This window comes from Nerophis lumbriciformis, linkage group LG32, assembly GCF_033978685.3.
Source record: "Nerophis lumbriciformis linkage group LG32, RoL_Nlum_v2.1, whole genome shotgun sequence".
Classification (NCBI taxonomy): domain Eukaryota; kingdom Metazoa; phylum Chordata; class Actinopteri; order Syngnathiformes; family Syngnathidae; genus Nerophis; species Nerophis lumbriciformis.
In genome coordinates this window covers 1089964-1113389 of record NC_084579.2, presented here as the reverse complement: position 1 = coordinate 1113389, position 23426 = coordinate 1089964, and the positions used below count along the sequence as shown (strand labels likewise).

General features: G+C 47.9%; 3 protein-coding genes across 6 annotated transcripts in view; 1 reads left to right on the top strand and 2 right to left on the bottom strand.

Moving 5' to 3' along the window:
* The window catches only part of acsf2 (acyl-CoA synthetase family member 2), a 28533-nt gene extending 14690 nt beyond the window's left edge, over positions 1–13843 (top strand). The window contains exons 11-16 of the mRNA XM_061981182.1: positions 9572–9679; positions 9792–9943; positions 10051–10192; positions 10283–10393; positions 13504–13572; positions 13697–13843. Coding sequence (XP_061837166.1) covers positions 9572–9679; positions 9792–9943; positions 10051–10192; positions 10283–10393; positions 13504–13572; positions 13697–13759 — 645 coding nt within the window. The 3' untranslated portion in view covers positions 13760–13843. The remainder of the gene's footprint in view (positions 1–9571; positions 9680–9791; positions 9944–10050; positions 10193–10282; positions 10394–13503; positions 13573–13696) is intronic.
* Positions 290–5838, bottom strand: chad (chondroadherin). Its single transcript, XM_061982142.1, has 3 exons — positions 4963–5838; positions 3715–3878; positions 290–553 (listed from the first exon to the last, which is right to left on the bottom strand). The coding sequence occupies exons 1-3, from the start codon at positions 5737–5739 to the stop codon at positions 412–414; spliced, it is 1083 nt and encodes a 360-aa protein (XP_061838126.1). The 5' UTR covers positions 5740–5838; the 3' UTR covers positions 290–411.
* A 35-nt stretch (positions 13844–13878) lies between the features above and the next one.
* Positions 13879–23426, bottom strand: part of a1cf (apobec1 complementation factor) — a 10929-nt gene continuing 1381 nt past the window's right edge. The window contains exons 2-13 of one of the 4 annotated variants that reach the window (XM_061981186.1): positions 22146–22294; positions 21960–22094; positions 17562–17692; positions 17253–17491; positions 17029–17193; positions 16863–16960; positions 15743–15880; positions 15537–15681; positions 14594–14832; positions 14405–14529; positions 14188–14331; positions 13879–14115 (exon numbers count right to left, since the gene is read on the bottom strand). In XM_061981186.1, coding sequence (XP_061837170.1) covers positions 14190–14331; positions 14405–14529; positions 14594–14832; positions 15537–15681; positions 15743–15880; positions 16863–16960; positions 17029–17193; positions 17253–17491; positions 17562–17692; positions 21960–22094; positions 22146–22247 — 1659 coding nt within the window. In that variant the 5' untranslated portion in view covers positions 22248–22294 and the 3' untranslated portion in view covers positions 13879–14115; positions 14188–14189. The remainder of the gene's footprint in view (positions 14116–14187; positions 14332–14404; positions 14530–14593; positions 14833–15536; positions 15682–15742; positions 15881–16862; positions 16961–17028; positions 17194–17252; positions 17492–17561; positions 17693–21959; positions 22095–22145; positions 22295–23426) is intronic. The other 3 variants (XM_061981183.1, XM_061981185.1, XM_061981184.1) reach the window with 3 other exon arrangements.

Here is a 23426-nt window from a genome sequence, read left to right as displayed (position 1 = left end):
TTATATAGTTGTATCATTTATTACACTATTATTATATAGTTGTATCATTTATTACACTATTATTATATAGTTGTATCATTTATTACACTATTATTATATAGTTGTATCATTTATTACACTATTATTATATAGTTGTATCATTTATTACACTATCATTATATAGTTGTATCATTTATTACACTATTATTATATAGTTGTATCATTTATTACACTATCATTATATAGTTGTATCATTTATTACACTATTATTATATAGTTGTATCATTTATTACACTATTAATATGTGCAAGGTTTCTTTATTGCGTGTAAAGTCGCATCATCAAGTCGACACCAACAATTTGACAGCAACAACAAGCTCAGCTGGCCAACAGGTTAGCATAAAGAAGTGAAAGTGAAAGTTGTGTCGGCTGCTTATTGACGAGCGGCCATCTTGGCCTTCTTGGCCTTCACCTTGCAGCCCGTCAAGGCGGCGCTCTCGCCCACCTGCTTGCCTCGCTCAGGTGGCGGCCCAGCACACACTGCGTCTGCTCGCTGGCTCCGCCCCTCCATCCACCTGTGGGACCACGCCAGTTGTTGGAGGGGTGGGGGTGGGGGGGTTTGTGTGTAAGTCTGAGTGTGTGTGTGGATCTGTGTGTGTGTAGTCTGTTAGTGTGTGTGTAAGTCTGTGTGTGTAGTCTGTGTGAGCGTGTGCGTGTGTAGTCTGTGTGTGTGTGTGTGTGTGTGTAAGTCTGTCTGTGTGAGTGTTTGTGTGTAAGTGTGTAAGTGTGTGTGTGTGTAGTCTGTGTGAGTGTGTGCGTGTGTAGTCTGTGTGTGTGTAAGTCTGTCTGTGTGAGTGTTTGTGTGTAAGTGTGTAAGTCTGTGTGTGTAGTCTGTGTGAGCGTGTGCGTGTGTAGTCTGTGTGTGTGTGTGTGTAAGTCTGTCTGTGTGAGTGTTTGTGTGTAAGTGTGTAAGTCTGTGTGTGTGTAGTCTGTGTGAGCGTGTGCGTGTGTAGTCTCTGTGTGTGTGTAAGTCTGTCTGTGTGAGTGTTTGTTTGTAAGTGTGTAAGTCTGTGTGTGTGTAGTCTGTGTGAGCGTGTGTAGTCTCTGTGTGTGTGTAAGTCTGTCTGTGTGAGTGTTTGTGTGTAAGTGTGTCTGTGTGTGTGCGTGTAGTCTGTGTGAGTGTTTGTGTGTAAGTGTGTAAGTCTGTGTGTGTGTGTGTAGTCTGTGTGAGTGTTTGTGTGTAAGTCTGTGTGTGTAGTCTGTGTGTGTGTGTGTGTTTAAGTCTGTGTGTGTAGTCTGTGTGAGTGTGTGTGTGTGTGTGTGTGTGTGTGTGTGTGTGTGTGTGTGTGTGTGTAAGTCTGTGTGTGTAGTCTGTGTGAGCGTGTGCGTGTGTAGTCTGTGTGTGTGTGTGTGTGTGTGTAAGTCTGTCTGTGTGAGTGTTTGTGTGTAAGTGTGTAAGTGTGTGTGTGTGTAGTCTGTGTGAGTGTGTGCGTGTGTAGTCTGTGTGTGTGTAAGTCTGTCTGTGTGAGTGTTTGTGTGTAAGTGTGTAAGTCTGTGTGTGTAGTCTGTGTGAGCGTGTGCGTGTGTAGTCTGTGTGTGTGTGTGTGTAAGTCTGTCTGTGTGAGTGTTTGTGTGTAAGTGTGTAAGTCTGTGTGTGTGTAGTCTGTGTGAGCGTGTGCGTGTGTAGTCTCTGTGTGTGTGTAAGTCTGTCTGTGTGAGTGTTTGTTTGTAAGTGTGTAAGTCTGTGTGTGTGTAGTCTGTGTGAGCGTGTGTAGTCTCTGTGTGTGTGTAAGTCTGTCTGTGTGAGTGTTTGTGTGTAAGTGTGTCTGTGTGTGTGCGTGTAGTCTGTGTGAGTGTTTGTGTGTAAGTGTGTAAGTCTGTGTGTGTGTGTGTAGTCTGTGTGAGTGTTTGTGTGTAAGTCTGTGTGTGTAGTCTGTGTGTGTGTGTGTGTTTAAGTCTGTGTGTGTAGTCTGTGTGAGTGTGTGTGTGTGTGTGTGTGTGTGTGTGTGTGTGTGTGTGTGTGTGTGTAAGTCTGTGTGTGTAGTCTGTGTGAGTGTTTGTGTGTAGTCTGTGTGAGTCTGTGGGTGTAGTCTGTGTGAGTGTGTGTTTGTGTGTGTGTGCGTGTAAGTCTGTGTGTGTAGTCTGTGTGAGTGTGTGTGTGTGTAAGTCTGTGTGTGTAGTCTGTGTGAGTGTGTGTGTGTGTGTGTGTGTATAAGTCTGTGTGTGTAGTCTGTGTGAGTGTTTGTGTTTAAGTGTGTGAGTGTGCACGTGAGTGTGCGTGTTTAAGTGTGTGAGCGTGCATGTGAGTGTGTGTGTGTTTAAGTCTGTGAGCGCGCACATGAGTGTGTGTGTTTAAGTCTGTGAGCGTGCATGTGAGTGTGTGTGTGTTTAAGTCTGTGAGCGTGCACGTGAGTGTGTGTGTGTGTTTAAGTCTGTGAGCGTGCACGTGAGTGTGTGCGTGTTTAAGTCTGTGAGCGTGCACATGAGTGTGTGTGTGTTTAAGTCTGTGAGCGTGCACGTGAGTGTGTGTGTGTGTTTAAGTCTGTGAGCGTGCACGTGAGTGTGTGTGTGTTTAAGTCTGTGAGCGTGCACGTGAGTGTGTGTGTGTGTGTGTGTGTGTGTGTGTTTAAGTGTGTGAACGGGCATGTGAGTGTGTGTGTTTAAGTGTGTGAGCGTGCACGTGAGTGTTTGTGTTTAAGTCTGCAAGCGTGCACATGAGTGTGTGTGAGCGTGCACGTGAGTGTGTGTGTTTAAGTCTGTGAGCGTGCACGTGAGTGTGTGTGTGTGTGTGTGTTTAAGTGTGTGAACGGGCATGTGAGTGTGTGTGTTTAAGTGTGTGAGTGTGCACGTGAGTGTTCGTGTTTAAGTCTGTGAGCGTGCACGTGAGTGTGTGTGAGCGTGCACGTGAGTGTGTGTGTTTAAGTGTGTGAGCGTGCACGTGAGTGTTTGTGTTTAAGTCTGCAAGCGTGCACATGAGTGTGTGTGAGCGTGCACGTGAGTGTGTGTGTGTTTAAGTCTGTGAGCGTGCACGTGAGTGTGTGTGTGTGTGTGTGTGTTTAAGTGTGTGAACGGGCATGTGAGTGTGTGTGTTTAAGTGTGTGAGCGTGCACGTGAGTGTTCGTGTTTAAGTCTGTGAGCGTGCACGTGAGTGTGTGTGAGCGTGCACGTGAGTGTGTGTGTTTAAGTGTGTGAGCGTGCACGTGAGTGTGTGTTTAAGTGTGTGAGCGTGCATGTGAGTGTGTTTAAGTCTGTGAGCGTGCACGTGAGTGTGTGTGTGTGTTTAAGTGTGTGAGCGGGCAAGTGAGTGTATGTGTTTAAGTGTGTGAGCATGCACGGGAGTGTGTGTTTAAGTGTGTGAGCGTGCACGTGAGTGTGTGTTTTAATGTGTGAGCGTGCACGGGAGTGTGTGTTTAAGTGTGTGAGTGTGCACGTGAGTGTGTGTGTGTTTAAGTGTGTGAGCATGCACGGGAGTGTGTGTTTAAGTGTGTGAGCGTGCACGTGAGTGTGTGTTTTAATGTGTGAGCGTGCACGGGAGTGTGTGTTTAAGTGTGTGAGTGTGCACGTGAGTGTGTGTGTGTTTAAGTGTGTGAGCGGGCAAGTGAGTGTGTGTGTTTAAGTGTGTGAGCGTGCACGTGAGTGTGTGTTTAAGTGTGTGAGTACATGTGAGTGTGTATTTAAGTGTGTGAGCGTGCACGTGAGTGTGTGTGTGAGCGTGTGCAGGGGGCGGGGCTATTACCTGCGTAGTGGCGCCAGCTGGCAGGTACAAGTCCAGGGGTTGTTGTTGAGCGTGAAGTTGGCGAGTGTTGTCAAGTTGAGACTTGAGGGCAGCGAGTGCAGTTTGTTGTTGTCCAGGTGCAGCCAGGTGAGCGCGGTCACGCCCACAAAGGCGGCGGGGGACATCTGCAGGAAGAGAAGAAGAGTCAACACCGCCAGTTTGTGGCCACGCCCACAAAGGGGGCGGGGGACATGTGCAGGAAGAGAAGAAGAGTCAACAGTTTGTGGCCACGCCCACAAAGGGGGCGGGGGACATGTGCAGGAAGAGAAGAAGAGTCAACAGTTTGTGGCCACGCCCACAAAGGGGGCGGGGGACATGTGTCAACAGTTTGTGGCCACGCCCACAAAGGGGGCGGAGGACATGTGCAGGAAGAGAAGAGGCAACAGTTTGTGGCCACGCCCACAAAGGGGGCGGGGGACATGTGTCAACAGTTTGTGGCCACGCCCACAAAGGGGGCGGAGGACATGTGCAGGAAGAGAAGAGGCAACAGTTTGTGGCCACGCCTACAAAGGGGGCGGGGGACATGTGTCAACAGTTTGTGGCCACGCCCACAAAGGGGGTGGGGGACATGTGCAGGAAGAGAAGAAGAGTCAACAGTTTGTGGCCACGCCCACAAAGGGGGCGGAGGACATGTGTCAACAGTTTGTGGCCACGCCCACAAAGGGGGCGGAGGACATGTGTCAACAGTTTGTGGCCACGCCCACAAAGGGGGCGGAGGACATGTGTCAACAGTTTGTGGCCACGCCCACAAAGGGGGCGGAGGACATGTGTCAACAGTTTGTGGCCACGCCCACAAAGGGGGCGGAGGACATGTGTCTACAGTTTGTGGCCACGCCCACAAAGGGGGCGGAGGACATGTGTCAACAGTTTGTGGCCACGCCCACAAAGGGGGCGGAGGACATGTGTCAACAGTTTGTGGCCACGCCCACAAAGGGGGCGGAGGACATGTGTCAACAGTTTGTGGCCACGCCCACAAAAGGGGCGGAGGACATGTGCAGGAAGAGAAGAAGAGGTGCTAAAATCTTGGTCCAGGTGTGACTCCACAAAGAGAGAAAAGCTCTTTGGAAATTTCCACTGCGGCGCCGCCATCCAGCAGGGAAGATGGCCGCCATCCAGCCTGTGGCGGGAAGCGTTTGTGTGCGCAGGCTAAAAATAGCGTGTTTACCTGGGCTGTGGAAAGAAAGATGGAGTGTGGCCCCGCCCACTGACCTTCTCCAGGCCCATGTGGTCCAAGTGGAGCTTCTCCACGTAGCGGCCGAAGCTCTGGAAGGCGTGGTCGGGGAGGCTCCTCATGGGGTTCCTGCTCAGCGCCAACTCCTCCAGCACGCGCAGCTTGCTGAGGGCGGCGGCGGGATAGGCGGCCATCTTGTTGCGGTCCAGGTGCAGCACGGCCAGGTTCTCCACGGCGTCCAGGGAGCCGGCGTGCAGCGTGCTCAGCTCGTTAGCGCTCAGGTGCAGCCAGCGCAGATCTTTGGCGCCGGCGAAGGCTCCGGGCCGCAGCTGGCGAAGCTTGTTGTGGTCCAGGCGCAGCACGAAGAGGTTGACCAGCGGCGAGAACATTCCCTTGGCCAGCTCCGCCATGCGGTTGTGGTCCAGGTGGAGGTAGGTGAGCTGGGCCAGGCCGTGGAAGGCGGAGGGCTGGATGCTGCTGATGTGGTTGTGGGACAGGTAAAGGTAGACCAGCTTGGTCAGGCCCTTGAAGGCGTGCGCGGCGATGTGGCGCAGCTGGCAGTGTTGCATGTGCAGCGACACCAGGCCGCCGCTCTCGCCCAAGGCGCCGCTGGGAACGCCGCCCAGCGCGTTCCTCTGCAGGTTGAGCAGCCGGGTGGACTGGGACACGCGGGGGATCTTCTTCAGGCCCACGCCGTCACAGATGACGTGCTGCAGGTCGCCGTGGCAATGGCAGGGGCCCGGGCACTGGCTGGGCGCCCCCCCGGCCATCCGGAAGGTCCCCAGCAGCAGCAGCAGGCAGCTGAGGCGGCGCATGTCGTCTGAGCGCAGACTGAGCGGGTGCGGGGGAAAGGGGAGTGGGCGGAGTCCTGGTTGAGGGAGGACGCCCCTCGGCCGAACACTGCTCACATTGACAAGCTCCGTGAGAGCAAGTGTGACCTTTCTTCATCCACACATTCCTGCCACGCAACCTTTGACGTCACGCTCAGAGGGAACTGAACACTTTCACATTCACCGCCCGCTTTTGCATTCTAAACATTAAAAGGACGCTAGTCAGAGGCAGCTAGTGGGAGTGCCCTTCAAAGCCTCTAAGACACCTTCAAGACCCTCCATCAACATTTTATATATGTAATAACACCTTCATAACAATATGTCTACACACTGCAAGTATATATATCATGTAGTAACAGACACCTTCATAACAACATGGAATACAGTATATATATATATATACATATGTATACATATATATAATAAATAATATAATGTGGTAACAGACATCTTCATAACAACATGTAATAAAGTATATATATATATATATATATATATATATATATATATATATATATATATATATATATATATATATATATATATATATATATATATATATATATATATGTCTTAATAAGGTTATCCAAAAAATAGTGCTCGATACCGTAGTAGAGCGCAATATATGTATGTGTGGGAAAAAAATCACAAGACTATTTCATCTCTACAGGCCTGTTTCATGAGGGAGGGTACCCTCAATCATCAGGAGATTTTAATGGGAGCATTCACATACCATGGTTTATATAGGGCACAGAGTGGGTGGGTACAGGCTGGCGTAGGGGCGTGGTGATTGGCTCATGTGTTACCTAGGAGGTGTTTCCGTCTGTGGCGGCATGCTGATACAATTTCGCTGCGCTTGTTGAGGGATGACAGGTCTGGACGGTAAATAATAAACAGTTTCTCTTTCAAGCATAGGTTGCATCTTTTATTACCACTATTGTAAGGTGTGCTGGATGCAAGAATTTGCCATGTTATTGAATATTCAACATTATTGTCTTTGAGGTCCCAAATGTGTTTGCTGAGTTCTGTGGTATTTCGCAGGTTTTTGTTCCTGAAAGAAGCCTTGTGATTGTTCCATCTGGTTTTGAACTCTCCCTCGGTTAATCCTACATATGTGTCGGATGTGTTAATGTCCTTGCGTATTACCTTAGATTGGTAGACAACTGATGTTTGTAAGCACCCCCCGTTGAGAGGGCAATCAGGTTTCTTTCAGCAATTTGTGTCCAATGTTCGACAATCGACACAAATTCCTCAATCTGATTGACAAACACTTTCCCAAAGACAACACCCTAAGAAAAGTATTCAACAAGAACAACATTAAATTGAGCTACAGCTGTATGAACAATATACGACAAATCATCTCAAACCACAACAAAACAATTGCAAATGAGCCGTCGACCCCCAGACAGAGCGACTCCAAAACCAACAAAGGATGTAACTGCCGAAAGAAACCTGATTGCCCTCTCAACGGGGGGTGCTTACAAACATCAGTTGTCTACCAATCTAAGGTAATACGCAAGGACATTAACACATCCGACACATATGTAGGATTAACCGAGGGAGAATTCAAAACCAGATGGAACAACCACAAGGCTTCTTTCAGGAACAAAAACCTGCGGAATACCACAGAACTCAGCAAACACATTTGGGACCTCAAAGACAATAATGTTGAATATTCAATAACATGGCAAATTCTTGCATCCAGCACACCTTACAATAGCGGTAATAAAAGATGCAACCTATGCTTGAAAGAGAAACTGTTTATTATTTACCGTCCAGACCTGTCATCCCTCAACAAGCGCAGCGAAATTGTAACAGCATGCCGCCACAGACGGAAACACCTCCTAGGTAACACATGAGCCAATCACCACGCCCCTACGCCAGCCTGTACCCACCCACTCTGTGCCCTATATAAACCATGGTATGCGAATGCTCCCATTAAAATCTCCTGATGATTGAGGGTACCCCCCCTCATGAAACAGGCCTGTAGAGATGAAATAGTCTTGTGATTTTTTTCCCACACATACATACATACATATATATATATATATATATATATATATATATATATATATATATATATATATATATATATATATATATATATATATATATATATATATATATATATAAACCCCGTTTCCATATGAGTTGGGAAGTTGTGTTAGATGTAAATATAAACGGAATACAATGATTTGCAAATCCTTTTCAACTCATATTCAGTTGAATATGCTACAAAGACAACATATTTGATGTTCAAACTGATAAACTTTTCTTTTTTTTTTGGCAAATAATCATTAACTTAGAATTTCATGGCTGCAACACGTGACAAAGTAGTTGGGGAAGGGCATGTTCACCACTGTGTTACATCACCTTTTCTTTTAACAACACTCAAACGATTGGGAACTGAGGAAACTAATTGTTGAAGCTTTGGAAGTGGAATTCTTTCCCATTCTTGTTTTATGTAGAGCTTCAGTCGTTCAACAGTCCGGGGTCTCCGCTGTCGTATTTTACGCTTCATAATGCGCCACACATTTTCATAGGAGACAGGTCTGGACTGCAGGCGGACCAGGAAAGTACCCGCACTCTTTTTTTACGAAGCCACGCTGTTGTAACACGTGCTGAATGTGGCTTGGCATTGTCTTGCTGAAATAAGCAGGGGCGTCCATGAAAAAGACGGCGCTTAGATGGCAGCATATGTTGTTCCAAAACCTGTATGTACCTTTCAGCATTAATGGTGCCTTCACAGATGTGTAAGTTACCCATGTCTTGGGCACTAATGCACCCCCATACCATCACACATGCTGCCTTTTACACTTTGCGTCGATAACAGTCTGGATGGTTCGCTTCCCCTTTGGTCCGGATGACACGATGTCGAATATTTCCAAAAACAATTTGAAATGTGGACTCGTCAGACCACAGAACACTTTTCCACTTTGCATGAGTCCATCTTAGATGATCTCGGGCCCAGAGAAGCCGGCGGCATTTCTGGGTGTTGTTGATAAATGGCTTTCGCTTTGCATAGTAGAGCTTTAACTTGCACTTACAGATGTAGCGACCAACTGTAGTTACTGACAGTGGGTTTCTGAAGTGTTCCTGAGCCCATGTGGTGATATCCTTTAGAGATTGATGTCGGTTTTTGATACAGTGCCGTCTGAGGGATGGAAGGTCACGGTCATTCAATGTTGGTTTCCGGCCATGCCGCTTACGTGGAGTGATTTCTCCACATTCTCTGAACCTTTTGATGATATTATGGAGCGTAGATGTTGAAATCCTACATTTCTTGCAACTGCACTTTGAGAAACGTTGTTCTTAAACTGTTTGACTATTTGCTCACGCAGTTGTGGACAAAGGGGTGTACCTCGCCCCATCCTTTCTTGTGAAAGACTGAGCATTTCTTGGGAAGCTGTTTTTATACCCAATCATGGCACCCACCTGTTCCCAATTAGCCTGCACACCTGTGGGATGTTCCAAATAAGTGTTTGATGAGCATTCCTCAACTTTATCAGTATTTATTGCCACCTTTCACAACTTCTTTGTCACGTGTTGCTGCCATCAAATTATAAAGTTAATGATTATTTGCACACAAAAAAAATTTGAACATGAAATATGTTGTCTTTGTAGCATATTCAACTGAATATGGCTTGAAAAGGATTTGCAAATCATTGTATTCCGTTTATATTTACATCTAACACAATTTCCCAACTCATATGGAAACAGGGTTTGTATATGTATGTATATATATATATATATATATATATAATGTAGTAACAGACACCTTCATAACAATATGTAATAAAGTATATATATCATGTAGATAGGATATGGAACCACAGAGAACAGTCCTGTGACATTCTGTGGCTCGCCCTTGGACAACCTGGAGAGGAAGTGTGAGACTGTGGGCTACATCATGGACCACACTGAGGTACCGCCCACTCACCCACTCACCCACTCACCCACTCACCTACTAAAGCCACTTGCCCACAGCACATTTTCAAAGCCAAAGATTGCGTGACAGGTTGTGGGCGTGTCCGCAGGCTAAAATTGTGAACCCAAGCAGCGGGGAGATGGTCCCTCTGGGGTGTTCAGGTGAGATCCTGATCCGTGGCTACTGTGTCATGAGGGGGTACTGGAACGACCCCCACATGACACACCTGTGCATCACTCAAGATGGATGGTACAAGACCGGGTGAGTCCACCACACCCACAACTGTTGGCACACTGCTTCTATATATGCGTGTGTGTGTGTGTGTGTGTGTGTGTGTGTGTGTGTGTGTGTGTGTGTGTGTGTGTCAGGGACCTGGGCAGCTTGGACGTGTTTGGCTACTGTCGCCTGCAAGGTCGCATCAAGGACATGATCATCCGAGGAGGAGAGAACATTTACCCTGCTGAGCTGGAACAGTTCATCCACACACACCCCAAAGTCAAAGAAGTGCAGGTGAGTGCACACCTTACACACCCTTCACCACCACTTCTCACCTGTGTGTGTGTGTGTGTGTGTGTGTGTGTGTGTGTGTGTTTGTGCCAGGTGGTGGGGGTGGATGACCCCCGCATGGGGGAAGAGATTTGTGCATGTGTGAAAGTGACAGATGACCAGGAACTCACTGAGGACGACATCAAGAATTTCTGCAGAGGAAAGGTAAGTGTCACCCTAACAAGTGTCACCTCAAGTGTCACCCTAACAAGTGTCACCTCAAGTGTCACCCTAACAAGTGTCACCTCAAGTGTCACCTCAAGTGTCACCCTAACAAGTGTCACCTCAAGTGTCACCCTAACAAGTGTCACCTCAAGTGTCACCCTAACAAGTGTCACCTCAAGTGTCACCTCAAGTGTCACCCTAACAAGTGTCACCTCAAGTGTCACCCTAACAAGTGTCACCTCAAGTGTCACCCTAACAAGTGTCACCTCAAGTGTCACCCTAACAAGTGTCACCTCAAGTGTCACCCTAACAAGTGTCACCTCAAGTGTCACCTCAAGTGTCACCCTAACAAGTGTCACCTCAAGTGTCACCCTAACAAGTGTCACCTCAAGTGTCACCCTAACAAGTGTCACCTCAAGTGTCACCTCAAGTTTCACCCTAACGAGTGTCACCTCAAATGTCACCTCAAGTGTCACCCTAACAAGTGTCACCTCAAGTGTCACCCTAACAAGTGTCACCTCAAGTGTCACCCTAACAAGTGTCACCTCAAGTGTCACCTCAAGTGTCACCCTAACAAGTGTCACCTCAAGTGTCACCCTAACAAGTGTCACCTCAAGTGTCACCTCAAGTGTCACCTCAAGTGTCACCCTAACAAGTGCCACCTCAAGTGTCACCCTAACAAGTGTCACCTCAAGTGTCACCCTAACAAGTGTCACCTCAAGTGTCACCTCAAGTGTCACCTCAAGTGTCACCCTAACGAGTGTCACCTCAAGTGTCACCTCAAGTGTCACCCTAACGAGTGTCACCTCAAGTGTCACCTCAAGTGTCACCCTAACGAGTGTCACCTCAAGTGTCACCCTAACAAGTGTCACCTCAAGTGTCACCCTAACAAGTGTCACCTCAAGTGTCACCTCAAGTGTCACCTCAAGTTTCACCCTAACAAGTGTCACCTCAAGTGTCACCTCAAGTGTCACCTCAAGTGTCACCTTAAGTGTCACCTCAAATGTCACCTCAAATGTCACCTCAAGTGTCACCTCAAGTGTCACCTCAAGTTTCACCCTAACAAGTGTCACCTCAAGTGTCACCTCAAGTGTCACCTCAAGTGTCACCTTAAGTGTCACCTCAAATGTCACCTCAAGTGTCACCTCAAGTGTCACCTCAAGTGTCACCTCAAATGTCACCTCAAGTGTCACCTCAAGTGTCATCTTAAGTGTCACCTCAAATGTCACCTTAAGTGTCACCTCAAATGTCACCTCAAGTGTCACCTCAAGTGTCACCTTAAGTGTCACCTCAAATGTCACCTCAAGTGTCACCTCAAATGTCACCTCAAATGTCACCTTAAGTGTCACCTCAAATGTCACCTCAAGTGTCACCTCAAATGTCACCTCAAATGTCACCTTAAGTGTCACCTCAAATGTCACCTCAAGTGTCACCTCAAATGTCACCTCAAATGTCACCTCAAGTGTCACCTTAAGTGTCACCTCAAATGTCACCTTAAGTGTCACCTCAAATGTCACCTCAAGTGTCACCTCAAATGTCACCTCAAGTGTCACCTCAAATGTCACCTCAAGTGTCACCTGAAGTTTCACCCTATCGAGTGTCACCTCAAATGTCACCTCAAGTGTCACCTCAAGTTTCACCCTAATGAGTGTCACCTCAAATGTCACTTCAAGTTTCACCCCAAATGTCACCTCAAATGTCACCTCAAGTGTCACCTGAAGTTTCACCCTATCGAGTGTCACCTCAAATGTCACCTCAAGTGTCACCTCAAGTTTCACCCTAATGAGTGTCACCTCAAATATCACTTCAAGTTTCACCATAACGAGTGTCACCTCAAGTGTCACCTTAAGTGTCACCTCAAATGTCACCTCAAGTGTCACCTCAAATGTCACCTCAAGTGTCACCTCAAATGTCACCTCAAGTGTCACCCTATCGAGTGTCACCTCAAATGTCACCTCAAGTGTCACCTCAAGTTTCACCCTAATGAGTGTCACCTCAAATATCACTTCAAGTTTCACCATAACGAGTGTCACCTCAAGTGTCACCTTAAGTGTCACCTCAAATGTCACCTCAAGTGTCACCTCAAGTGTCACCTCAAGTGTCACCCTATCGAGTGTCACCTCAAATGTCACCTCAAGTGTCACCTCAAGTTTCACCCTAACGAGTGTCACCTCAAATGTCACTTCAAGTTTCACCCTAACAAGTGTCACCTCAAGTTTCACCCTAACGAGTGTCTCCTCAAGTTTCACCCTAACAAGTGTCACCTCAAGTGTCACCTCAAGTTTCACCCTAACGAGTGTCACCTCAAGTGTCACCTCAAGTTTCACCCTATCAAGTGTCACCTCAAATGTCACCTCAAATGTCACCCCAAGTGTCACCTCAAGTTTCACCCTAACGAGTGTCACCTCAAATGTCACTCTCAAGTTTCAACCTAACGAGTGTCACCTCAAGTGTCACGTCAAGTGTCACCTCAAGTGTCAACCTGACGAGTGTCGCCCTAACAAGTGTCACCCTAACGAGGGTCACCCTAATGAGTGTCACCTTAATGAGTGTGGCCCTAACGAGTGTCACCCTGACGAGTGTCACCCTAACGAGTGTCGCCCTAACGAGTGTCCCCCTAACAAGTTTCACCTTGACGAGTGTCCCCCTAACAAGTTTGACCTTGACGATTATCACCCTAACAAGTGTGGCCCTAACGAGTGTGGCCCTAACGAGTGTGTGTTGCAGCTGTCCCACTTCAAGGTTCCTCGCTAACAAGTGTCACCCTAACAAGTGTCACCCTAACAAGTGTCACCCTAACGAGGGTCACCCTAACGAGGGTCACCCTAATGAGTGTCACCTTAATGAGTGTGGCCCTAACGAGTGTCACCCTGATGAGTGTCACCCTAACGAGTGTCGCCCTAACGAGTGTCACCCTAACAAGTGTCACCCTAACAAGTGTCACCTTAACGAGTGTCCCCCTAACAAGTTTCACTTTGACGATTATCACCCTAACAAGTGTGGCCCTAACGAGTGTGTGTTGCAGCTGTCCCAATTCAAGGTTCCTTGCTAACAAGTGTCACCCTAACGAGTGTGGCCCTAATGAGTGTGTGTGTGTGTGTGTGTTGCAGCTGTCCCACTTCAAGGTTCCTCGCTACGTGGTCTTTGTGGGCAGTTTCCCGCTGACGGTGACTGGGAAGGTAAAGTTGAAGAATGAAATGAAGTCAGTGGTTAGGAAGCGAGGAGAAAGGAAGCAAGTGTACAAGTCAGCAAGTAGGAAGTGAATAAGGAAGCTGACGGACACTTCCTGTTTCCTGTTTCCAGGTGCAGAAGCAGGAACTGCGTGCGCAGGTGCAGGAGCAGCTGGGGATCGGAATGAAAACATGAACTTCCTGTGTAATGTCTCCCTCTGGTGGCCTTCCCTAAAATGACTCCTAGCTCCTCCCCTTCCTGTTTGTGGACAGGATGTAGTGTAGGGGTGTAAGCGCTTTGGGACAGGAAGTGGATTTGTTTGTAAAAAGGCTTTAATACTGAATGAAACATCCTCAACTACAAAGAAGGTTCAAACGTCATAAACTGGCCACCTTCAAAATAAAAGCCCTAGAAGACGCCATATCCGTCGCTGTGTCGCTGTGTCGCCAGGGCAAAGGCGGGGTAGCCCTCGTAGGCGGCGTAGGCCGTCACGTCCTGGCCCAGAGACTTCAGCTGGGAGGCGGACGGCGCTGGGCTCCCCAGAGCGTAACCTGCAAGAGAGGGCCACGCCTTCACTCGCTGCGCCCCGGCAGGACGCCAGCGTGTTAGCGGTGGGTACGGACCTTCACGTACCTGGGAAGGCGACTGCGGCCACGGCCTCGGCGGCGCCCTCCACCTGCAGGCCCAACGTGTGCAGCGCGTGCTCGGCGGCGTGCACCTTAGCTTCGTCCACGGCGGCGCTCAGCTTGGCGGGCGTGAAGGGGGGCCTGCGGGAAGCCAGCCACTCGGTCATGCGGCTACAGGAAGAAAGGAGCGGAGGCGGCGAGGTCGGGTGCGTACGTGCTGGCGAGCGCCGGGATGCTGATCTTGTAGAGGAAGAGCGGCCGCTGGTCCGGTGCGATGGCCGAGTGCAGCTGGTACACGGGCTGACCCCAGTTGTTCTTCTGACACACTTCCTCCAGAACCTGCCACACAATCCTGGTCACCGGCTTCTCTCGCCTTCTGGCCGCAGGAGGCGTGGGCTCTTACCTGCGGCGCCGGCTTAATGGCGCCCACCTTGATGCTCATGGTGGCCGGGGCGATGGGGGTCAGCTCCATCCCGGGCAGAAGGTCGTAGAGCTTCTCCTCCGCCGGCTTGTCCGCCTTCGCCCCGAAGGAGGCTCCTCCCTCGCGGCACGCGGCTCCGCCAGCCGCAGCGTAGCTAAGGTAGCCCCGCCCACCCAGCCCCCGCACCCCAGCGGCCCCTACAGGTACAGTCATGTAAATTTCTACAGGAGACCGAAAAGGCAGCGAAATCAATGAAATCACTTCAAATCAAGACAAGCAAGATCATCTCCTCCACTTTGGCAGATCATTCACAACATTCTCCATGTTTGGTGATTCCAACTTCTACTGGACTGACCACGGCACAAGACCGCCGGCGCTACTTTTGGACTCGTTAATGTCAAACATGCTAGTTAGCACAACAGGTTAGTTAGCATAGCTTAGAATTAGCATAGCACACAACACGGTAGTAAGCATAGGACATCATAGTAAGCATAGGATAGCACACGTTAGTTAACATGTAACATGATCGTTAGCATAGAATAAAACAGGTTAGTTAGCATAGAATTGAACATGACAGTTAGCATAGCACACCTTAGTTACCATAGCATAGCACACCCAAATTAGCATAGCTTAGAACACCTTAGTTCGCATAGGATAGAAAATGAAAGTTAGCACAATATAGTAGATCTTATTAGTATAACTTAGAACACATTAGTTAGCATAGCACGGCACATGAAAGCTAGCATAGAATAAAACACATTAGTTAGCATAGCATAATAGACGTTAGTTAGCATAACATAGGACATGTTAGTTGGCATAGCATGAAAGACTAACGTTAGCGTAGGGCAGGTCTTGTGCGTCTGTCAACAGCCAGCAGAAGTGATTTGCTTGCAAAGGTAAACGGAAAGAAGAAAACGGCGCTCACCTCGCACGGAGGGCGTTCTGAGCAGGCCGCGTCCTCCAACGTGACCTTTAGCCGCCGGGAAGCGGAACTGGCCAGGGACGGCGGCGTAAGTCTGCGGGGCGTAAAAGATGGGCGCACCGAGGTAGGCCACAGAGGGGTCGTACACCTGAGGAGGGGGAGGGGAAAGGTATTACAGGTGTCATTCGACCTATCTAAGCTCCTCCCACCTGCCCCAAGGTGTAGGCGGCATAGTCGGCCTGCAGCAGTGAGCTTCCTCGTCCTCCCGTTCCTCGCGTGTAGCGCACGTAGTTGTCCTTGTCCACCGGCTTGGCCAGCGTCACCTGGATGGGCGAGCCGTCCACAACCTGCCATCCAGAGACAGCGTTAGTCCACGTTCGACCACGTTTGGACCACATTGGACCACGTTACTCCACGTTAGATCCTGTTAGACCCCGTTAGTCCACGTTAGTTCACGTTAGACCACGTTAGACCACATCAGACCACGTTAGACCCCGTTAGTCCATGTTAGACCCCGTTAGACCATGTTAGTCCACGTTAGACCACGTTAGACCACGTCAGACCACGTAAGTTCACGTTAGTCCATGATCGTCCACGTTAGACCACGTCAGACCACTTTAGACCACGTCAGACCAGGTTAGTCCACGTTTGACCATGTTAGACCACGTTAGACCACGTCAGACCACGTTAGACTACGTTAGCATGTTTGACATTAGCGTGTTTGACACTAGCGTGTTTGACCTTAACGTGTTTGACCTTAACGTGTTTGACCTTAGCTTGTTTGACCTTGGTGTGTTTGACGTGTTTGACCTCAGCATGTTTGACCTTAGCTTGTTTGACCTTGGTGTGTTTGACGTGTTTGACGTTGGCGTGTTTGACCTTAGCTTGTTTGACCTTGGTGTGTTTGACTTTGGCTCATTTGACCTTAGTTTGTTTGACCTTAGCGTGTTTGACCTTAGTGTGTTTGACGTGTTTGACCTTAGCTTGTTTGACTTTGGTGTGTTTGACCTTAGCTTGTTTGACCTTGGCATTTTTTACCTTAGCTTGTTTGACCTTGGTGTGTTTGACGTGTTCGACGTTAGCGTGTTTGACCATAGTGTGTTTGACCTAAGCGTGTTTGACCTTGGTGTGTTTGACCTTAGCATGTTTGACCTTGGTGTGTTTGACCATAGTGTGTTTGACCTAAGCGTGTTTGACCTTGGTGTGTTTGACCATAGTGTGTTTGACCTAAGCGTGTTTGACCTTGGTGTGTTTGACCTTAGCATGTTTGACCTTGGTGTGTTTGACCTAAGCGTGTTTGACCCTAGCGCGTTTGACGGCAGGACTCACCTTGCCGTCGAGGGCCGCCATGGCGTCGATGGCGTCCTGGCGGTGCGTGAAGTGGATGAAGGCGTAGTCGCGGATCTTCTTGACCCGCTCCACCGCGCCTGCGCCACACAGTGCTGGGGTCAGAGGTCAGGCGCACAAAGGCGGCGGCGTGCGGACGGACGGACACCTGCTTTGACGGCGTTGAACTCCTTCTGGATGCTCTCCTCGCTGGTCTGCAGCATCAAGTTCCTCACGTAGAGGATCTTCACTGTCGCCATGGTGTCCTCGTCCACCTCCACCTCAGGCTCCGCCCAGTCCACGGCGATGGCGTGACCCCACAGCTGGATGCGACCTGTGCGGACAAACAGGAAGTGACCCGCACGGGGACAAGGACGAGGCGAGCGCGGTTACCTGGCAACAGTTTGCGGCGAGCCATGGCGGCCGCCCGGTGACTCTCGTACTCCACGAAGGCGAATCCGCGGTTTTTGGACTTGTCGGCGGCGCTGGGATACACGATGACGTCCACCACGCCGTCCGTCACCTTCCTCATCTCCGCCAGGATCTCCTCGCGCTGCTTGCCTTTGGGGATGCCGCCCACGAAGAGACGGCAGTTGTCCACGCTGGCGCAGACGCCCAGGAGGCGGCCGTTCCTGCCACGGGGGCGGAGTCAAGGACGGCGGTCAGCGGCTAGCGTGGCAACCAGTCGCCGGCGGAGTTCACCTGATCTCGTAGTTGTTGAGCTGCTTCATGGCCGCCCTGGCTTCCTGTTTGCTGGCGAAGGTGACGAAGGCGTAGCCGCGGTTGTTCCCGTTGAAATCCATCATCATCCTCACCTCGTAGATCTTCCCGAACTGAGCCAGCAGACAGGAAGTTGAGCCAGCAGACAGGAAGTTGACGGGCAACAGGAAGTTGAGTGAGCAAAGAGGAAGTTGAGCGAGCAAACAGGAAGTTGAGCCAGCAGACAGGAAGTTGACGGGCAACAGGAAGTTGAGGGAGCAAAGAGGAAGTTGAGCAAGCAGACAGGAAGTTGAGCAGGCAGACAGAAAGTTGAGGGAGCAGACAGGAAGTTGAGCAAGCAAACAGGAAGTTGAGCGAGCAAAAAGAAAGTTGAGCAGAGAGACAGGAAGTTGAGCAAGCAAACAGGAAGTTGAGTAAGCAGACAGGAAGTTGAGTGAGAAACAGGAAGTTGCGTGAGCAAACAGAAAGTTGAGTAAGCAGACAGGAAGTTGAGCGAGAAACAGGAAGTTGAGGGAGCAGACAGGAAGTTGAGCCAGCAAACAGGAAGTTGCGTGGGCAGACAAAAAGTTGAGCGAGCAAACAGGAAGTTGAGTGAGCAGACAGGAAGTTACGCAAGCACACAGGAAGCTGGTCAAGCAAACAGGAAGTTGAGTGAGAAACAGGAAGTTGACAAGCAATAGGAAGTTGAGCGAGCAAACAGGAAGTTGAGCAGGCAGAGAGGAAGTTGAGCGAGAAACAAGAATTTGAGCGAGCAAACAGGAAGTTGAGCGAGAAGACAGGAAGTTGAGCGAGAAACAGGAAGTTGACGGGCAACAGGAAGTTCAGCGAGCAAACAGGAAGTTGAGCGAGCAAACAGGAAGTTGAGCGAGCAGACAGGAAGTTGAGCAGGCAGACAGGAAGTTAAACGAGCAGACAAAGTTGAGCAGGCAGACAGGAAGTTGAGCAAGCAGACAGGAAGTTGAGCAAGCAAACAGAAAGTTGAGTAAGCAGACAGGAAGTTGAGTGAGAAACAGGAAGTTGCGTGAGCAAACTGAAAGTTGAGTAAGCAGACAGGAAGTTGAGCGAGAAACAGGAAGTTGATGGGAAACAGGAAGTTGAGCGAGCAAACAGAAAGTTCAGCAGGAAACAGGAAGTTGAGCGAGCAGACAGGAAGTTGAGCAGGCAGACAGGAAGTTGAGCGAGAAACAAGAAGTTGAGTGAGCAGACAAAGTTGAGCAGGCAGACAGGAAGTTGAGCAAGCAGACAGGAAGTTGAGCAAGCAGACAGGAAGTTGAGTAAGCAGACAGGAAGTTGAGTGAGAAACAGGAAGTTGCGTGAGCAAACCGAAAGTTGAGTAAGCAGACAGGAAGTTGAACGAGAAACAGGAAGTTGAGGGAGCAAACAGGAAGTTGAGTGAGCAGACAAAAAGTTGAGTGAGCAAACAGGAAGTTGAGTGAGCAGACAGGAAGTTGAGCAAGCACACAGGAAGTTGGTCAACCAAACAGGAAGTTGAGCGAGAAACAGGAAGTTGACGGGAAACAGGAAGTTGAGCGAGCAAAGAGGAAGTTGAGCGAGCAGACAGGAAGTTGAGCAGGCAGACAGGAAGTTAAATGAGAAACAAGAAGTTGAGCGAGCAAAGAGGAAGTTGAGCAGGCAGACAGGAAGTTGAGCAGGCAGACAGGAAGTTGAGCGAGAAACAAGAAGTTGAGTGAGCAGACAGGAAGTTGAGCGAGCAGACAAAGTTGAGCAGGCAGACAGGAAGTTGAGCAAGCAGACAGGAAGTTGAGCAAGCAAACAGAAAGTTGAGTAAGCAGACAGGAAGTTGAGTGAGAAACAGGAAGTTGCGTGAGCAAACCGAAAGTTGAGTAAGCAGACAGGAAGTTGAACGAGAAACAGGAAGTTGAGGGAGCAAACAGGAAGTTAAGTGAGCAGACAAAAAGTTGAGTGAGCAAACAGGAAGTTGAGTGAGCAGACAGGAAGTTGAGCAAGCACACAGGAAGTTGGTCAACCAAACAGGAAGTTGAGCGAGAAACAGGAAGTTGACGGGAAACAGGAAGTTGAGCGAGCAAAGAGGAAGTTGAGCGAGCAGACAGGAAGTTGAGCAGGCAGACAGGAAGTTAAACGAGAAACAAGAAGTTGAGCGAGCAAAGAAGAAGTTGAGCAGGCAGACAGGAAGTTGAGCGAAAAACAAGAAGTTGAATGAGCAAAGGAAGTTGAGCAAGCAGACAGGAAGTTGAGCGAGAAACAGGAAGTTGAGTGAGCAAACAGAAAGTTCAGTAAGCAGACAGGAAGTTGAGTGAGCAAACAGGAAGTGGAGAAAGCAGACAAAATGTTGAGCTAGCAGACAGGAAGTTGTGAGAGCAGACAGGAAATTGAGCGAGCAAACAGGAAATTGAGTGAGCAGACAGGAAGTTAAGCGAGAAACAAGAAGTTGCGTGAGCAGACAGAAAGTTGAGCGAGCAAACAGGAAGTTGAGCGAGCAGACAGGAAGTTGAGCGAGAAACAGGAAGTTGACGGGCAAACAGGAAGTTGAGCGAGCAAAGAGGAAGTTGAGCGAGCAAACAGGAAGTTGTGCAGGAAACAGGAAGTTGAGCGGGCGGAAAGGAAGTTGATCGAGAAACAAGAAGTCGAGTAAGCAGACAGGAAGTTGAGTGAGAAACAGGAAGTTGCGTGAGCAAACCGAAAGTTGAGTAAGCAGACAGGAAGTTGAGCGAGAAACAGGAAGTTGAGGGAGCAAACAGGAAGTTGAGTGAGCAGACAAAAAGTTGAGTGAGCAAACAGGAAGTTGAGTGAGCAGACAGGAAGTTGAGCAAGCACACAAGAAGTTGGTCAACCAAACAGGAAGTTGAGCAAGAAACAGGAAGTGGACGGGAAACAGGAAGTTGAGCGAGCAAACAGGAAGTTGAGCGAGCAGACAGGAAGTTGAGCAGGCAGACAGGAAGTTGAGCGAGAAACAAGAAGTTGAGTGGGCAAAGAGGAAGTTCAGCAGATTGACAGGAAGTTGAGCGAGAAACAAGAAGTTGAGTGAGCAAAGAGGAAGTTGAGCAGGCAGACAGGAAGTTGAGCAGGCAGACAGGAAGTTGAGCGAGTAAACAGAAAGTTGAGCGAGCAGACAGGAAGTTGAGCGAGAAACAAGAAGTTGAATGAGCAAAGAGGAAGTTGAGCGAGCAGACAGGAAATTGAGTGAGCAGACAGGAAGTTGAGTAAGCAGACAGGAAGTTGAGCGAGAAACAGGAAGTTGAGTGAGCAAACAGAAAGTTGAGTAAGCAGACAGGAAGTTGAGTGAGCAAACAGGAAGTGGAGAAAGCAGACAAAATGTTGAGCTAGCAAACAGGAAGGTGTGAGAGCAGACAGGAAGTTGAGCGAGCAAACAGGAAATTGAGTGAGCAGAAAGGAAGTTGAGCGAGAAACAAGAAGTTGCGTGAGCAGACAGGAAGTTGAGCGAGAAACAGGAAGTTGACGGGCAAACAGGAAGTTGAGCGAGCAAAGAGGAAGTTGAGCGAGCAAACAGGAAGTTGTGCAGGAAACAGGAAGTTGAGCGGGCGGAAAGGAAGTTGATCGAGAAACAAGAAGTCGAGTAAGCAGACAGGAAGTTGAGTGAGAAACAGGAAGTTGCGTGAGCAAACCGAAAGTTGAGTAAGCAGACAGGAAGTTGAGCGAGAAACAGGAAGTTGAGGGAGCAAACAGGAAGTTGAGTGAGCAGACAAAAAGTTGAGTGAGCAAACAGGAAGTTGAGTGAGCAGACAGGAAGTTGAGCAAGCACACAAGAAGTTGGTCAACCAAACAGGAAGTTGAGCAAGAAACAGGAAGTGGACGGGAAACAGGAAGTTGAGCGAGCAAACAGGAAGTTGAGCGAGCAGACAGGAAGTTGAGCAGGCAGACAGGAAGTTGAGCGAGAAACAAGAAGTTGAGTGGGCAAAGAGGAAGTTCAGCAGATTGACAGGAAGTTGAGCGAGAAACAAGAAGTTGAGTGAGCAAAGAGGAAGTTGAGCAGGCAGACAGGAAGTTGAGCAGGCAGACAGGAAGTTGAGCGAGTAAACAGAAAGTTGAGCGAGCAGACAGGAAGTTGAGCGAGAAACAAGAAGTTGAATGAGCAAAGAGGAAGTTGAGCGAGCAGACAGGAAATTGAGTGAGCAGACAGGAAGTTGAGCGAGAAACAGGAAGTTGAGTGAGCAAACAGAAAGTTGAGTAAGCAGACAGGAAGTTGAGTGAGCAAACAGGAAGTGGAGAAAGCAGACAAAATGTTGAGCTAGCAAACAGGAAGGTGTGAGAGCAGACAGGAAGTTGAGCGAGCAAACAGGAAATTGAGTGAGCAGACAGGAAGTTAAGCGAGAAAGAAGAAGTTGCGTGAGCAGACAGGAAGTTGAGCGAGCAGACAGGAAGTTAAGAGGTGCGTCCCACCTTCTCGCAGAGCGGCACCAACTCGTCCTCGAACAGATCTCGTGGTAGTTTTCCCACGAAGATCTCACTTCCTCTCTCGGGGGGCGGGGCATCCCAGCCGGGCGGGGGGCCGCCATAGCGCCGCTGACCGTTCTCCTGGCGGGAAGAGCGTTAGCGGCGGACAAAGCCGAGGACGTGCGGCCTCACCTGCTGCAGACGATATCCCGTTCGCTGCACCAGCGCCCTTAGCCCCGCCTCCTTTGGCATCCCCGCCAGTTCGTCCTCTCCTGCGCTCTGATTGGTTTCCATTGGCTTTGATTGACAGCTTAGCAAATCAAGCTAATTAGCCGCGCTCGCTGCCAAAACAAGGACACGTCACATGGTGGCAGTGGAGGTCAAAGGTCGGCAGTTTGACCCTCGGCCGCCTGGTGGTTTGCTTGAAAGGTCACATGACCCCCTTGTCCACCAATGGGCTGGCGGAGCGGATTGAGCTTGAAATAATATTCCAAGAATAATGAGGAACAAAGAACAATATTTACATGAATCACTTTTACATCATAAAAAGAAACAAACAACATAAATAACCTTTACATCATAAAAAGTAACAAACAACAACATAAGTAACTTTTAAATCATAAAAAGTAACAAACAACAACATAAATAACTTTTAAATCATAAAAAGTAACAAACAACAACATAAATAGCGTTCAAATCATAAAAAGTAACAACATAAATTACTTTTAAATCATAAAAAGTTACAAACAACAACATAAATAACTTTTAAATCATAAAAAGTTACAAACAACAACATAAATAACTTACATTATAAAAAGTTACAAACAACAACATTAATAACTTTTAAATCATAAAAAGTAACAAACAACAAGATCAATAACTTGTACATCATAAAAAGTTACAAACAACAACATAAATAACTTGTACATCATAAAAAGTAACAAACAACATAAATAACGTTTACATCATAAAAAGTAACAACATAAATAACTTTTAAATCATAAAAATAATAAACAACATAAATAACTTTTAAATCTTAAAAAGTTACAAACAACAACATAAATAACTTTTACATCATACAAAGTTACAAACAACAACATAAATAACTTTTAAATCATAAAAAGTAACAAACAACAACATAAAAAACTTTTACATCATAAAAAGTTGCAAACAACAACATAAATAACTTTTAAATAATAAAAAGTAACAAACAACAAGATCAATAACTTTTACGTCATAAAAAGTAACAAACAACTACATAAATAACTTTTAAATCATAAAAAGTAACAAACAACAAGATAAATAACTTTTACAACATAAAAAGTTACAAACAACAACATAAATAACTTTTAAATCATTATTTTATTGAATAATAAAAAGGGAAGAAAAATACAAGATTATTTTAAGAATTAAAATCATATTTAAGGAATAATAGTTCATGATAATAAATTATCTTTAAAGAATAATAAATAT

Excerpts from the sequence above, each read along its gene's own strand:
- chad (XM_061982142.1), bottom strand. The coding sequence starts at position 5,739 with ATGCGCCGCCTCAGCTGCCTGCTGCTGCTGCTGGGGACCTTCCGGATG. Across the intron at positions 3,879-4,962 it reads ACCACATGGGCCTGGAGAAG|ATGTCCCCCGCCGCCTTTGT; the intron begins GTCAGTGGGCGG and ends CTCTTCCTGCAG. Across the intron at positions 554-3,714 it reads CAGCTGGCGCCACTACGCAG|GTGGATGGAGGGGCGGAGCC; the intron begins GTAATAGCCCCG and ends GTGGTCCCACAG.